General features: G+C 41.4%; 1 protein-coding gene across 1 annotated transcript in view; it reads right to left on the reverse strand.

Annotated features, from left to right (window-relative positions):
• COG5 (component of oligomeric golgi complex 5) overlaps nucleotides 1-17,756 on the reverse strand; it is a 296,023-nt gene that overhangs the window by 82,065 nt on the left and 196,202 nt on the right. The window contains exons 8-10 of the mRNA XM_034766634.1: nucleotides 15,211-15,376; nucleotides 14,165-14,277; nucleotides 13,990-14,067 (exon numbers count right to left, since the gene is read on the reverse strand). Coding sequence (XP_034622525.1) covers nucleotides 13,990-14,067; nucleotides 14,165-14,277; nucleotides 15,211-15,376 — 357 coding nt within the window. The remainder of the gene's footprint in view (nucleotides 1-13,989; nucleotides 14,068-14,164; nucleotides 14,278-15,210; nucleotides 15,377-17,756) is intronic.

The following is a 17,756-nucleotide window of genomic DNA, read 5'->3' on the forward strand; positions in this document are numbered from 1 at the left end:
ACAGCGTTATATCGAGGTAGAGGTGTATTCATATATTTCTCATTATGGGACATATCTGAATCAAACTTTCAAAGCCTTATTCCTATCAACTGAAGAGCTATACATTGTCAGAGAACTGTATATGCATTCATTAAACAAGTAATTCCTGCATAAGCAATATTGTGGAAGGTTTACCATGAACTATACTGTATACACTCTGCCTGATTCTAATATAACACCAGAGTGAATGAGAAAAATACTACTGAAATAAACCTTTATGAGATTAGGATTGACCCCACAGTATTTATTACTTTTGTTTTATAGACTATTCTGAAAAGAATGCGTTATTAATTCCATAAATGTTTTGGAGTATGCCAAACCAATTCTATATATTGAAAAGTTACTGTATTCTGAATATAAAAACACTGACTGTAACCTTCATCTGTACAGTGGCTACTTTACACACCACCACTGGTGCCAAGAAACTCTAGTGCAGGCATAGCTGGCCAGGGGAGGGTCATCCCAGCACAGGAGGATCCTCCAGTGGTACAGGATCAATTTAGTGGCTCCTATGTAACCCCGGTAGTCAGTGTAAAAGGCATAACCAATGCTTCTCTGCAGCTTGACAATCCCTAATTGTGGGACAACTGGAGTCACTGGCAAGCAACATAAATTAGAGGAGCTCTCCAACTGCTTTGGATTGGCCCAGTGCACAGTCAGTCAGGATTGACGAATTATAAAAGTACCTTTAAATGACACGTAGGCTACCACTACACTAGAGAACTTACAGTGCTGCAGTTGCCGCCGCTGTAAGCTCTCTAACGTAGCTGCTCTAAACCAATGGGAGAGAGCTCTCCCATCGGCTAAACTACTCCAGCTCTCCTGCCAACTTAGTGCTGTCCACACCGGTGCTTATGTCAGTGTAACTTATGTCGCTCAGGGGGATGCTTTATTCACGTTCTTGAGCAACGTAAATTATGCCGACATAAGCTGTAGTGTAGACATAGCCCCAGACTACTAAATTACTTCTGAAAATGGGACATAGGCATTTTTGTAAATGTTATTCTTAGAGGTCTACATTCTCTTCTATTTCATCATGTAAAGTCCAAGGAAAATTATCAGAAATTAGATTCCAGTTTCACCCCATTCCCTACCACTGCATTTTTCTCCCTCTTACACAATTTATAAATTAGACTCAATCTCACAAACCTTCCTCGAATGAGTATTCCTTACTCATGTGAATACTTGCACTGAAGCCAATGGGACTCTGCATGAGTAGGGGGTTGCAGGATTGGGTCTTTTCTCAACAACACAGTTTACATTAGCACACACATTACACAGAAAAAGCTGGGGCATGGTGGGAACAACATTGGTTATGTTTAGGCCAAGAAACATAATATATAGTATGGGACAAATTCTGATCTCAAATACTTTGGAGTAACTAGTATGGGTCTTGCATCCACACATCTGATGGCAGAAGATGACTGTAAAAGGAGGTCTCTGTACCCTCAAGTATACTGTAACTTTCTGGTATGGGTCATGATTCAGCAAAGCACTACTGTCTCATTGTTCACCTGTATTCCCCCATCTGTCTGTATCAAACTGTTGTTTTTTGTCTTATACTTAAGAGTGTAACCTCTCCAGGGTGGGGACTGTCTTTTTGTTCTGTGTTTGTATAGCACCTAGCACAATAAGTTCCTGGTCTATGACTGGGATACAAACAATCACACACCACAAAAGCACATCCTTAACTTTAAGCATGTGCATAGTCCCATGGACTTCAACAGTATTTCTCAGATACTTTAAATTAAGCATGTGCTTACTTGCATCATTAAATTGGGGTTATAATTAGCTATTACCATAAAGGCTTTTTCCACCTCTTATACTTTGATTTCACATGTTGCCTTGAAAATTACTGCCTTGGTATTACCCTTGTGTCCAGACAATATTATTGTGCATCTTCCTCCACATTAACTCGTTCTTCCCAGACGAACAAAGAATGCTACATCAGTGAAGAATAATTCCTCTTGGCACTGTCCCTCAGACAGTGGTAATTCATCTTACTGCCCAGCATGGCTGAGCCTCATAGGAGCCATAATCTGGACATTTACTAGGATATACTTAGGCTATATCTACACTTGAGATCTTACAGCGGCACAACTGTAGTGATGCAGCTGCACTGCTACAAGATCTTTCATGTAGCCACTCTATGCTGATTAAAAAGAGCTCTCCCGTCGACATAATTAAACCATCCCTAACGAGCAGCAGTAGCTATGTCTCCCGCCGACATAGCATTGTGCACACTACCACTTATGCTGGTGAAATTTATGTCACTCAGGGTGTTTTTTTTTCCACACCTGTAACAGTCTTTTCTTGGGGAGCGTGTTCTAGTGCTCACGGCTACAACTTCTGACTGCCAAGGGGGTTGTGGGAAGGGGAGCCCGGGCCCTCCCATTCCACTGGGCTCTGACCCAGAGCCCTTTGGTCTACCAGTAGTTTGGCAACCAAGGCTGTTTAAGACTGTCCTCCTTGGGCCTCTTCCTCTCGTCCATCCAGCCGTCCCCTCTCCTCCCCCCCCCATGGGGTCAGCTTAGTCCAAGGCTTTCCCCTGGTGTGGAAACTGAAACCACAATAAGTACATCCACGTTCCACAAGATACTTCCCTCTCTGGGTGTCTCTGGGTTCGGTCCTCCCTTCCCTCAGGGACAGCCCCTTTGAGCAGCTGTTCGGAGTCTTAGGCGTCCCTCTGCTCTGCTGGAGCTTTGGGCCTGCAAGTCTGCTCACCTCAGCTCTGCCACCCAAATGAGCTAATTCCCTGCCTTTTAATTCCTCCATCAGATGGAGCATTTGCATCAGGTGTGGCAGGGCAGAGCTGGCTGAGCCCAAAATAATCCCTTAACACCTTGTTGCCCAGTGTGTGGTTTGTACAACCTATCACAACACCCTTGAGCTACATAAGTTTTGCCGACATAAGGAGTAGTGCAGACATGGTCTTCGAGCAAGCAATACTGTAAATTAAGGTTATCTGAAGTAAATCTCTTTATTGTAAAACAAGATGATGGAGTCCTTCCCTGGAGACCGTACCTTGATGCAGTGGGAAGTCCAATGACCCTGAGAGCTAAGCCAGTGGTAATTTAACTCCTCACAGTGTTACCCAAGCCAGACATGTCAAAATTAGCGACCAAACGAAAAGCAGTCCATATGTCCTCCAAGTTGGGGGTTGAGCGATAGGCCAACAACTTCTCTTTGTAAAAATGTTGTGCTACAGAAATACAAGATAGCCATTCTGGCAAATAGCATGATAGAGAGGGATGGCAGGGCATTCTTCAGGTCCTAAGTCAGTGGTTCTAAACCAGGGGTACACGTACAGGGTCTTCCAGGGGTACATCGACTCATCTAGATATTTGTCTAGTTTTACAACAGCTACATAAAAAGCACTAGTGAAGTCACTACAAATTCAAATTTCATACAATGATTTGTTTATACTGCTCTGTATACTATAAACTGAAATGTAAGTACAATATTTATATTCCAATTGATTTATTTGATAATTATATGGTAAAAGTGAGGAAGTAAGCAATTTTGCAGTAATAGTGTGCTGTGACATGTATGTATTTTTATGTCTGATTTTATAAATTTTTAAGTGAGGTGAAACTTGGGGGTACACAAGACAAATCAGACTCTTGAAAGGGGTACAAGTAGTCTGGAAAGGTTGAGAACCACTGTCTTAAGTGACATGACAGCATGGGAAGGATTCAGATTCAGAAGATGGAGTATTAGTTTATATTTTAGTATGACAACAGAAACAATAAGAACATTTTAAAGATACAATATCTGGACATTATATAAAATTCTCCTTTTGACAGTCTTCATTATTACAATACAATGTATTGTAGATAGACTGAAATAAGTCTGTTCCTTTTATAGTTGGGAGTCATATTAGTATTGTAGTTGCTCAAATCAACTGCAAACTCCACATTTAGCTTAACGCTGCCTACTCAGAGGATTACAAGATTATTTTAGATGGTATCTACTGCAGGCTGGTAAAATCCAAGTGATAAAACTGCATTCCCACATGCTCTTATGAAACTGGCTTGATTCCATAGCTCAAAAAGTATAACCCATTTTTCAGTAGACAGCTTTTGAAGTGTCAATAAATTGCTGAACACCAGTGTCATAGAAGCAAAGATGTTTAAAGTTCTGCAGCCCCCACTACCATACAATAATATTAAGTATGACAAACTGATTTAAAGTTAGCTTTGAACACAAAATCAGAACAGCTTACCTAATTTAAAAAAAACCCATATATAAACTACTAATTAACTTTGATAATTACTGAAATGCAATCTCTAGAGCTCTGTTCTTAATATATCAAGTTAGTATTTTATATCAAATCCAGATTAAAGAAATGAGAATGAAAGAGTACCACTATATTCAGTATTAGAGGGTACCGAAAACATAAGATTTATTTTTTACGAGTTTGTCTTCATTACATCCTAAATAGCAGAGCCACTCATGACGTAAGTTCAGAACTTAATGAGTACAATAACCTCCCATCTGTGAATTATCAGATTTGTGTGTATTTAACATTGCTATTCTAACGTCAAAATACTATACCCACTCTGATATGCTACTCCCAAGCAAGTTCACATTTCACAACCATCCCCCGACAACTTATTTTTCCTGTGAAAACTTTGATATTTTGACTAGGATATGAAAAACATCTTTATTGTCAAGTCTCTTTGAAATGTAAAACAATACAGAGAATATAAGCTATTTTCTGCAGGCTCGTGGAATGAGGCTTTGCATACTGATGCACACAATGTTCTCCATCTGTAGTCAAAAGCCTGGCATACTGAAAGACAGATTTGAGAACATCACTCGGAAAACTGAAGATATTTAAAGTACAACCTAAATATTTTTTCCACCAATAAAGCAAGAGTGCAAGTGATTTAATAATTCTGTACAGCAAGACCTCCTGGGACTGAACTAAGGAAAATCCATTTGCACTATTTCTATAGCAACATAATTGCCAAATGTTAGACTATGAACAAAAGCTATCATTTTCAGTAGTACAATTCATCAGTACAGAAACAGACTAATGCAAAACGTGTTCTGAATAAACCCTTGATATCTTCTACAGGTAATCAGGATTAAACTACAAAAAAGATTAGTGCATTTAAATTTCTGATGTTGTCTACATTATATATTGCAGGTAAATTTATTCAATAAACACCATCATGATTTTTTAAAAGAAATCTTTCTTTTACTGCAGGGCTTGGAATTTCATTACACTGAGTCTGATCACTTTAAGCCAAAGGTATAATGGTTTCTAGATTTCCAGCAGCAGTGCAAAATTAAAAAGGGTGTTTTTATGCAACTGAGAAAGTAATTAAAACTGTTTTTAAAATAAAACTTCCTGAATTAGAAAATAAAGGTTAAGAGTAGATAGTTTTGAAACTCACCATTAGAACACTTAGGTGATTCCTAAGAAAATCTATTTCCAAGCAGTAAAAATAATAAGTTCTTAAATAATGTCCTGTGTCTTTTAAGTGCTTCAAAAACATTAATCCTCTCATACCACTGAAAGATAAGTATAAACTGTAAAAAAATAAATCTAATGCTTCAGAAAGTCAGTGGCCACCCAAGAGACTAACATTTTCTTGTACCCAGAAAACAGGTCCAGCATTGGCAGCAGTGTAAGGTTTCCTACACTCTTCTAATATGCTTTCACCTTGCTCTTGAGGGGGAAAAAACAGTTACTTACCTTTCATAACTTGTTCTTCGAGATGTGTTGCTCATGTCCATTGCATTCTAGGTGTGTGAATGCCCACATGCACAGCTGTCAGAGATTTTTGCCTTGGCGGTATCCGTAGGATTGGCAGTGGCACCCTCTGGAGTGCTGCACTTATGCATCGGTATATTAGGTACCGCCAGCCCTTTTTGCCAGCAACACTGACAGAGGGGTAGGAGTACGGGTAATGGAATGGATATGAGCAACATATCTCGAAGAACAACAGTTACGAAAGGTAGGTAACCATTTTTTTTCTTCGAGTGCTTTTTTGTTGTTGCTTTGATTCCATTCTAGGTGACTCACAAGCAGTATCCATGGAGGTGGGCTCAGAGTTCACAGCCGTGCGGCTTGCAACACTACTCTACCGAAACCAGCGTCGTCTCGAGCCTACTGGGTAAGGGCATAACGAGACGTGAATGTGTGAATGGACGACCAGGTAGTGGTCCTGCAGATATCTTGAATTGGCAGTTGGGCTAGGAAGGCTGCCGCCAAGGCTTGCACCTTAGTTGAGTGGGTGGCTACAATCGCCGGTGGAGGTACTTTTGCCTGCTTATAACAAAACCAGATGTAGGTGGTAATCCATGATGAAATTCTCTGGGCAGACACCGAAAGATCTTTCATCCTGTCATCACGACAAATAACTGTGTCAACTTCTGGAATGGCTTAGTCCTTTCAATGTAAAAGGCCAGTGCTCTCCTGATGTCCAGAGAGTGTAATCTATGCTCCGCCTCTGACTCATGAGGCTTTGGGAAGAAGATGGGCAAGAATATGTCCTTGCGCATATGAAACTGTGAAACAACCTTGGGCAGGAAAGCTGGGTGCAGCCTCAGCTGGACCTTGTCTTTGAAAAACGCCATATATGGCGGCTCTGAGGTTAGTGCCCTAATTTCAGAGACCCTGCGGGCACATATTATCACCACTAAGAATGAGACCTTCCAGGAGAGTAGAAGAAGAGAACAGGAAGCCAAGGGCTTGAAGCGGGGGCCCATGAGCTGCGCCGGCACGAGATTCAGGTCCCCAGAAGGGACTGGATCCCAGATATGGGGATAGAGTCATTCCAGACCTTTCAAAAACCAGACCGTCATGTCATAAGCGAAGATCAACCTGCCCTAGAATGGAGGGTGAAAGGCTGAAATAGCAGTCAAGCGGTCCTTAATTGATGAAAGAGAAAAGCCCTGGAGCTTGAGATGCAGAAGGTAGTCCAGGATCAACTGCAGCGAGCCTGCTCAGGCCAAATACCCTGGTCCAAGGCCCAGCACGTGAATCATTTCCACTTAGCCAGGTAGGTCACACTGGTGGAGGGCTTCCTGCTGCCCAACAGGACTTGCTAGACATGGGCGGGGCACTCCTGCTCTTGCACATTCAACCACGCAGCAGCCAAGCTGTCAGGTGCAGCACTCACTGCCAAGTCTGGGTGCAGAAGACTGCCGTGTTCTGAGAAAGCAGATCCGGCCAGAGCGTCAGCTGCAGTGTGGTCACCACCAAGAGGTCTAACAGAGTGCTGAACTAGTGTTGGTGAGGCCAAGCCAGGGCTATCAGTATTACCTTTGCCCTGTCTTGTTTGATCTTCATTAGAACCCTGTGGATTAATGGCACCAGCGGGAATGTGTACATCAGAGCCCCGGACCATAGGAGTAAAAAGGCGTCTGACAGGGAGCCTCTCTTCATCTCCCAAATCGAACAGAACACGTGGTATTTCCTGTTCTGACAAGACGCGAATAAGTCCACTCGGGGAGTTCCCCACTTCTGGAAGATCACACTGACCACACCCAGATGGAGTGAGTTGGTGAGCTGAGAAGAATCTGTTGAGATGATTTGCTAACATGTTCCTGGTCTGGGAAAGTGCGCAGCCACGAGATAAATGGCATGCCGCACACAGAAGTCCCAGAGCCAGAGAGCTTCCTGGCAAAGGGCTGACGACCTGGCTCTGCCTTGCTTGTTGAAATAAAACATTGCGACGGCGTCATCCATCAGGCCCTGTACCATCTTGCCCTCCAGGTAGGACCGGAAAGCCTGGCAGGCCAAGTGAACCGCTCTGAGCTCCCTGACATTTATGTGGAGGGAGCGATCGTTCTGCGACCAGCGGCCTTGCATGCTGAACCCACCCAGGTGGGCTCCCCATCCCAGGTCCGAGGTATTGGAAACCGGGGTCACCAATGGGGACGGGGCTACGAAGGGAACGCCCTCCAGCACCGATCTGGGGTTCACCCACCATTCCAGGGACTAGATATGGTCCAGCACCCTGACTACTGGGTCTAGATCGTGCCTCTCGGGGGCGTGGACTGATGCCAGCCACACTTGCAGCGGCCAGAAATGGAGCCAGGCATGATGGACCACGTAAGTACATGCTGCCATGTGGCCTAACAACCTCAGGCAGGTGCGGGCGGTGGTGAGTGGGTGGTCCCTTATATGTGAGATCAAGCCCAACATGGCTTGGAAACGGGCCTCCAGAAGGAAGTCTCTGGCCCACGTGGAGTCGAAGACCGCGCCTATGAACTCTATCCGTTGCACTAGTATGAGGGTCTATTTCTTTTCATTTATTAACAGGCCCAGGTCGTGACAGAACACACCAGATTGAGGCTCCTCTGCACCTGATCCCAAGATCTGCCATTGATGAGCCTGTCATCAAGATATGGATAGACCTGGACACCTCAGATAAGCAGCTACTGGCACTTTGTGTACACCCACAGGGCCAACGAGAGACCAAAGGATAGCGCCGTGAATTGGAAATGACACTAGCCCACCAAAAAACTGAGGAACCCTCTGTGTCCTTAAAAGAGAAGCATACCAGTCTACCGGATCCAGGGCAGGAATGAAGGAAACCAGGGAGACCATGCGGAACTTCAACTTCTTGAGATATTTGTTGAGGCACCGCAGTTCCAGAATGGGTCTTAGGACCCCTTTTGTTTTCGGGATTAGGAAATAACAGGAGTAGAATCCTTTCCCCCTCATTTCCCCCTCATTCCTCCACTGCCCCCAGCTTCAGAAGGCTGTCGACCTCCTGAATGAGGAGTTCTCGTGAGAAGGATCTCTGAAGAGGGACGGAAGGAGGGGTGGTAGAGAGGGACGGCTGAGAATTGCCCGGTGTAGCCCAGAGATAATGCTGATAATGCATAGGCCTTTTACAGGCAGAATAGGGCTTAAAACCTGGGGACGGGGGCATGTCCCGTTCTGGGGTAAGTCCCCTGCCGGGACTTTACTAACTACTAACACTTAACACCCACTTACTCACTAACTACTGTAAACAAGTACATACAAAGAACAATAGCGAAGAGGTGAGAGAAAAAATGCTATCCGCTTGCAAAGCAAGGGGAAGGGAGAACCCAACCATCATGGGTGGTAAGAAGGAACTGAGAGGGCGTAGGACCACTAGCGCCTAATATACCAATGCATGAGCGCGGCATTCCAGAGGGCGCCACCGCCGACCCTACGGATACTGCTAAGGCAAAAATCTCCAACAAGTGTTCACATGGGCATGCATACACCTAGAAAGGAATCAACACTAGCAAGCACTCAAAGAAGAACCACATCTCAGGTTGAGGGATTAGTTCTATCTGGAAGTCTATCCAGTCCTTAGCTTCTCTAGTGAGACTGGCAAGAACAATAATTAATGCAAACAACGGTGGTGGTTTTGTTAAGTGTATTCTTGTTCACTAGGAACCAGACTGAAACTATCAACTCATTTCACGTTAGCTTTCACTCATCATCAAACCCAGCAAGCCACAGGTGAAGAGCAACACATGCCACTATCAGTCTCCTGAGTCAGCCACGCCCAACCCTCCCCCTCACTCCATCCCCCCAAGAAAAAACAAACAAAAAAACCATCTATTCTTAATGATGGTGCATTTTTAGACATTGTCCCACATAAAAATAAAAATAAAAATTAAATTTAAGGGAAAAGGAAAAAATTACGTTCAACACAACGTAGTTAGAATTTATTTCATATAAGCCCCTGAATCTGCAGTATAAATTTGTATTAAATTTACCTCCATGCAGGTACAAGAGTTTATTCAATTCCAGGATTGGGGCTTAGAATGCAAACACATTATACCTAAAGGCAGGGACTGTAGCTCCAATCCTGAAAACATTTATGTACATGCTTACCTTTAAGCACATGAGTATCCTCAATGAAGTCAATGGGCGTACTTGTGTTTAAAATTGAGTATTAAGTGTAAGATCAGGACTGATGTCTTTACTCATGTCTTGTACTGTGCCAGACACCATATCTGTACTTAACCAATTAGTAATAAATAATAATAATATTTAAGTAGTTTCTGTGCCCACTGGTGCTTCTAAAAAAAAATTTTGCGGAAAAAATAGCAAAAAAATCATACCTATAATAATTAAGGAAAAACTAAATAAAATTATATTTTCTCCAAACTCAAAGAAGGCAGTAATTCTACTGGCTTTTCAGTTTTTCCACTTGGGACCATTTGCAATTCTGTCAATAATGGAATGTGAAAACATTCACATCTGAAATGAAACAAGCTACATTTTTTTTGTCAATTTTGCAAAAAATAAAAAATAAAAATGTTTTCAACAGTATTTTTGTGAAATGCAGATTTATTGTTGGTTTTTTTAAATTTAATTTTTAACCCCTCCACCCTTCCCCCACATTCCTAGGCACTTTTGTGTAATTGAAATTTCACAATTCCAAAATTGACAATTAAATAAAATAGACTGCTTATACAACTCCAAAAATACCCACCAGGAAGTATGAGAAAAAAAGCCTTCCACAACATGCAAAAGAATAGCTCTTATGTGGCACTTTTAATCAGTTTCTCTTGAAGTGGTTATTGAAGGTGGCCAATATCATTATCCCCACCTTACAGATAGGGAAACTATGGCACAGAGAGGGGAAGTGATCTGCTGAAGGTCACTCAGTATGCCAGTGGGAGCTGGGAATAGAACTGAAGTCTCCTGAATCCCAATCCAGTGCTCCAATAAATAAAATAAAATAATAATAATAAACCCCTTCAGCCCTTCGTCCACCCTCTTCCCAAAAGTCTGGGGGAATGATGGCCTTTGCAGTCTAATTGGATTGTTAACAAATATGGGCACTAGCAGACCAAAGGGAGGAAAGAAGGGCTGTTTATGGAGTGTTCTGTGATTGGCCCCCTCTTGTCTGAATGGAGGGAGCCCCAACTCAAGTGGGTCCACCAATCACAATTTCCAAAAATACAAAATGTTTTGTCATGCTGTTAAAACTGCTTTTCACTTTGTAATGCCACTAACTGAAATGTGTGGGAGTGGAGGATCTACCGTATGTGAAGATCAGAGTTCAGTTTCAACTCTGTATCACAAGGAGCTCAATCAGAGTCTTACCTATATGATTAGGGAATGGGCTCTCATAAAAAGATAGGCCAGATACTGAAATCAATGTTAGCTTAGCTATGGGCCTTCACAGGAGCAGGATTAGTCACTAGCTATTGAAAGGGGAAAGAAATAGGGTAGAACAGTTGAAGTTACCTACGAGTTCTTTAAAGGTGAATCAAATCTATTTTTTAAATAAATACAAAATCATTATAAAGAACAGAATCATTAAGAGAACAAGCACAACAAATTAAATTATTTCAAAATGTATTTGTAATTTTAATGTTTAAACATCAGTTTTAAAATAAAAATTACTAATACATTTCAAAACAATAACATGTAAAATAAGTTTTTCATTCTTTTGCCTGAAAAGTCTGAGATTAACCCATCAAGATTCACTGAAAGAATATCTTGGCAGGAAAAAAAAAAAACAGTTCACCTTTAGTTTCAATATTATTATTTGTCATTTTTAAGTCTACATATGTAGATGGAAGAAGGTAATGAACCAAAAAGCAACCAGTTTCCTTATTATTAAAGGGCGTGTGTTTATCAAGGCCGGGGTCACCTCTCTCATGTTTCTTCGGCTGGCGCCTATACTGCCATGGTTAGAACAAGAAAGCAGGTTGGAAAGGCAAAGTGGTAGTGCAGCTGCCACAGAAGATGACTAATAATAATGTTGACATCACTAATTGTAATTAGTACACAGAATGCAGAGTGGAATGTCATCTAGATATCATCTGGTGTGGGCATGCTGCCTTAGAAAATGGGTATAATGCTATTACATTTAGCTTGTTTAATTGTTTAGCTCAGTTTACTAATGAAACCGAACACAAAGAACATCCAACCTTCTCTCCCCTCTCTACATCCTTTTTCAGAGGACTTGAAGATGGTAATGCCAGCTGTGAACTGGTGGTGGCTCGGATTACTATGAGCTATACAGTTTTCATGAGTCAGTGCTGTGATTATTTCTTACTGGCAATGTACATTGTAGTTCTTGCTCCCCCAGACAGCTGTCTGTACAGCTCAAACTGAGTGGATTTACATGGCTTCCCAAATTTTAGCTGTGACTAGTACTTGACTGCTTTTGGCTGAACACCATCAACACTGATTTGTGTGGCTTTGTTGCCTACACTCACCACATGATGCTGCACAGTACTTTTTCCCGTAGACCTCACACTGGGGGTTACCATGATAATGGCTAAGAAAAGCCCTGTATTGTACGGTATCAACCTGAGAAAGGAAGAAGTAAAAAAGCACCATACTATGCAGGATGAAGAGTTGCAAGAAGACCTGATACTGTATTAGCTATCTCATTCCCAGAATAAGAACTGTCCAGCTTTGTTTTATACTCCTCTATGCTAATCTCATAATTTACTGAAGAGGTTACTAATTGAGAAGGAGATATATATTTGTTTCTCCATGGTTATTATTTTTAAAATTCATTCTGGCACCATAGGCTCAGTCCCACATTATGAAATTAATGGGAGGGGAGGGTGTTCAGTACCTCAGAACAGAGGCTCAGCACTTTATGGATTAGAACACAGTATTTAATTTACTGGCCAGTCTTTCCCTAATTTAAGCCTACAAAATTCCTTCCATTCACTTGGGTATTCTTTAAACACTGAGATAAAGAAGTCTTCCCAGTCTCTCTCTCTCGCTCGCTCCCTGCCCAACCCCCTTTCCCTAAGCCTCCTCCAACGATTGGGAAAGCCCCCTCCTGGTCCAACAGCCACTCCTCAAAAGTAATGAGGGACACTGGGGATGGATCCAGGAGAGGGAGCTGCTACATATGGAAGATGGAAAGCTCATTTACATGAGTTCTCTTCGCATCCAAACTGCTCCACAACTTCCCAGTGTGCAGGATTGCTCCATTTGTTTGAAGGGTCATTTTCCTCTTTTAAGAGGTTGGCCTATTGCAGAGACAGTTTGTGAAGCCCAAGGGCCAATGGATAATTTTTGCAAGAGCAAGTTTTTAGTATGCAGAGACATTTACCTAAAGCTTATCCACTTCTTTGGGTTTAGAAAAAGAAAAAGAAAAGAAAGAAAGCTAGTCATTTCCTCTCAAGGAGATATTTCAAAGTGTCTGGCCACAGGGCAATGCTATACTCCGTGTATTTCAGAGTGGGCTTAAGTAATGGACAAGTAAGTTCACTGTGTTCAACCTTTATTATTTGATTTTACTGTTGAGAAAAATTTACATATGAATAATTTCCCAAAACCATTTCAAAAATTAAATCTGTATGAATTAATAAACCAGCCATATGCATAGAAAAGGAGATGTCTGCATGAAAACAGACAGTAAAACTTCTTTTGGTTTTGTTGTTTCCCATTTACTAACTCAGACAAAATGGCTTCAATATTGCTGTTCCTAGCTCTGAAGGAGACCATTAATCAAATTATTCCAAAGAAGACTAGAAAACAATACAAATGAATGGACAAGGATAGGTATTCATATCTGGGCCTTTGAAAGGAAAAAAACAGCCGTGATTATTTTTTCGGAGAAGAAATTGCCAAAAAGTAGAGAAACAGATGGCTGAGAACACTAGATACCACATGAAGACATATTTTCCTATGAAAACTAATGCACAACATTAATTACCCAAACTACACAGTATATTATGGGGTGACAATACTGATCACTAATAAAAACTGACAATGGTGTCTTATCGGTTCATTTAAAGAAAACTAACACAATTATTACAAGAAGACGTCTATGCCCTACAAATATACCCCACAGATCATAAACAGTCCATAAATGCACTTTTCTATGCTAGTCTGACTTTCACCACTGTCTCATTACTGAACTCTAAAACTGTAACTGAAAGGCTCCTCTCATCACATTTTCCTTAACAGAACCACTCACTGTCTTTGTAAGAACTTATTCAGGTAAATGAAAACTTTACCTTAACTATTTCCTCAATGAAACAGACATGTGAAACAGGGTCTCTCTTCTTTGTCAGTACTTTTTGCAAGTGCTGCACCTGTAAGAGAATTTGTTTTAAAGATAATTTAGGTTTTCTAATGTGGTATATGCAAAAAATGCACTAATGTAGAAGAGGAAATATAGGGACTGAATACCTGTGCACAAGCTGCACAGATCTGATCCATGAGTTTCTCCATGTTTGTCCAGAGGGCTGCTCGGAAGGCTGCAGTGTTCCCTGGTGTTGGCATAACAGCTCGGCCAGGGCCACCTAAACATATTTTGAAGGCAACATATCAATCCATTTCAGGATTTAAAAATCAAGACCAACATTGTCAGCTGTGAGTGCCTAAATGAGGTTAAAACAAAAATCCATCTATAGGCACCTAAAGAAGTGGCCTGATTTTCAGAAGTGTTGAGCAGTCACAGACAGCTTGAAACAACAACTTTGAGAGGTGTGAACAGCCCCAATCATCTCAATCAACTATTAACTCTGAAGTCTAGTGAGGATACTTTAAATGTCAGCATTATTATTAACTACTTCAGTGCTTCTCATCTCAGCAGAAACACAAAGCCAATGTACTTCTCCACTGTTGTAAGATGTACTGGCAGGGTGACATGGGACAACTAGTTGCTGTCAAGGATATAGGCACTCACCTGAACGCTTTTGCCTAAGGGTATTAGAATTACAAAAATAAGACATTCTTTTTAACTGAAGGAAATACCATTAAGCAACCTTCATCTTCCTTGAGAAGCCATATGCCATTATTATGGTTCTAACACAAAATTCGAATCCCAAACTGTGTTGTAGAGGCTTCAAATTAAAATCTGACATCTAAATCTGTTTGCATTTGTGTTCTTCAATGCTCCATGGTACCACAGCTTAAAAAATAAGGGGAACTAAGTTTAATGATGCAGTGATCCCCCAAGTTAGAAACACTACTTTGAGATATTCCCATTTGACAAAAGTGTTTGAATACATTGGTCTGATTTGTTGCACTGCTTACAAGTAATATACCAGTCTCTGTGGTCCTCTCACAAATGCAAGTAAGGTAGAATCAGATTCCAGGAAACCTTAATGGTTTCCATGATGCATTCCAAAGAATGCTAAGCATTTTTCTCCCACATGACTCAGCACAATGCAATTCTGCCAAATGACCAGAAACTGTTATGCTGTAAATTAAATAACATGCCCATACTGTACCTCTTGTAACTGTCTGGGATGGCTGAGTCAAAACTTTGATATCCAAAGCATTGTTGATGTTCTCCTCTAGAGATGCACAGTACCCATCCACTACATTAGAAATGGTATCCTTCAAAGTTCCAAGGTTGTGGAAAACCTGCAGCGCTGTTCCCACTTGAGTAGGATTCTAGGGAGATAAGGGGAAAATGTTAATCTCTAACTGTATAATGGTTTTGTTTATCCATGATGAGATGTTATTTCAATATTAAAGTTAACGTTCTAGAGTTTGCTGTCTCATTTCATTTATCATCAGGTGATTGGTCTCCTTACAGGGGAACAGGACAGAGGAAAAAAAAGGAGAAAGGGTTGATTTACTTTGATGTTACTATCTCACTACTCAACAATGAGTTATACATAGGGCAGCATCAGAGGGAGAAGAGGAGAAAGGAAAGGAGATGAAAACAGTGATAATTATGGCAGGCTAACAGTTACAGATCCAATAGTTCTTGCATAGGAAAATTACCGTACAATATTGAGTATCACTGTATCTCGGCTATCTCCAGTTATGAGACAGTTAGTAATACTATAGTTTACATGTACCTGCTACACTTCTGTCTTTTAACTGTCAAACTGTTGATTAAACATTATCAGGGATTGAAAAATCTACTCCTCCACTCTCCCAGGGCAAGTAGGGAGCTTTCGTAGGTGAATGCCATCAATGTATTCACAAATCTAAGCTTTCATTTTTAAAAATGAAGTTTCTCGCTCTTATGATTTTGACAATAAGTTTACAAATATGAACTGAGTGTGAACTAATGCCATGCTATCTTCCTAAGTCTGCAGACAGACAGCTCCAGTGCCTCTGTTGATGTTCAGAGCTTTCCCTAAATACAACAATGTGAAAACCAACCATAGTATTTTCAATGTCACTGCTGTGCTTCAGAATTCTTTGGTTAGGAATGAAACTGATAAAAACCCCTGCAGCCAAGGCAGGTACTGGAGCTATTCAGCTCAGGTTGGAGAACAAAAAAGTGGAGTCTTTGGGAAGGGTAGAGTATTGGAGACAGCCCCTCCTCTCCCCCGTCTCCCCCTCCCCACACAATGCTGCTTCTCCCTTCCTCCATTCATAGGAGACTGGTGGGTGGGGTTGCATATTTCAGATACCCAGTAGTGGGAGGCGGATCCAAAAATAGTTCCCTTCTATTCTATTTATTCCCAGTGCCCAGGGCTGGACTGAGGACAGCCGAGGCTCAGGACACCCCCCCCCCCCATGGCCCCATGCAACTTGGCCCTACCCCTGTCCCTTCTTGGAATGGCAGTGGTAAGGCCACATAAGAGCAGTCATCTAGGAGACCACCACCACTCCTCTTTGGGCAGGCTGGATCTCCCCTTCCCAAGATCACTGTCATCGTCTGTCCCGGAGGAGGAGGGAGACTCAGCTACCACCCAACTGAACAAAGGATGATGGGGTGGTAGCAGTGAGGTGCTCCCTGCACAGACACATCCAGAGGAATGAGTTTCAAAATTCAGACTCCAATGAAATAAATGATGCAGTTCCTCCCTCTCAGAGCTATTGTTTCAGGTGCCTGCTGACCCAGGCAGACATCACTAAAGAAGATAATCTTGAAAATGTGGCTGACTATTTCTTCACAACCAGGAGGGCTGGAACCATAATTTTGAAAAACAAAAGCTGAGATTTTAATGTCAAATTACTCCTGGTGCTGAAGCCCCAGCAATGGGGGAGGGGGAAGGAAAGGGAGGAGGGGAGAGAAGCATTGACCATGAACAGGGGATCCCCACATCTTCATGGGTCTGTAGCTAGTAGGATTAGTCCTCTGACAATTAGATGTGTGGTAAAATTTCCAAGCCTTATGTGTGGGTGGGTTTGAGGGGGTGGGTGAGCGAGCAGGAGAAAATGAAAGACTGGTGGAAAAATAAGAAAAATAAAGCATGGCAAATACATATAGACAGATATTGGAGGCAGGGGGAGAACAAAGAGAGAAAACAATGTAGGAGGGTAGAGAATACAATAAATGGAAAAGGAAAGAGTGAGAATAAGAATGAAATAGACACTGAAGATTACTAAGGAAAAGTCACTGATCTATAATAGGACTAAATGGACTAAAGATAGAAAGGAAAAGAAGGGAGTGATAGTAAGTAAGACTGAATAGTATTTGGTGAATAGGTTATTTGATTAATTTTACTAGTGATTGTTGAATAATTTATTCAACAATTTTTGTAGTATTAAACTTGTCCTATAGCTGGTTTAAATACTATTCATTTAATATATTATTCAAGGAATAAGATAATTATGTCTATTTGGGAAGGCTTTGGCAGGAAACTGCAAAGATTTGTAATACTTTTTAGCTGCTGGGTATGGTATATATTAATTATTGGGAGCCAGGGGACAGAACTACTGAAGTAGTCTGTTTTTTTTAAATACATCAAAGACCACCTAGAGCAAAGAGCTTCTTTATATGAAATGAATGTATAAATAAGTGTTTAACCAGCCATTTGCACTATGTTACATTTAAAAACGGTATAAAATAGAAACTTGATTGACAATG

Source organism: Trachemys scripta, chromosome 1, assembly GCF_013100865.1.
Source record: "Trachemys scripta elegans isolate TJP31775 chromosome 1, CAS_Tse_1.0, whole genome shotgun sequence".
NCBI classification, from domain to species: Eukaryota; Metazoa; Chordata; order Testudines; family Emydidae; genus Trachemys; species Trachemys scripta.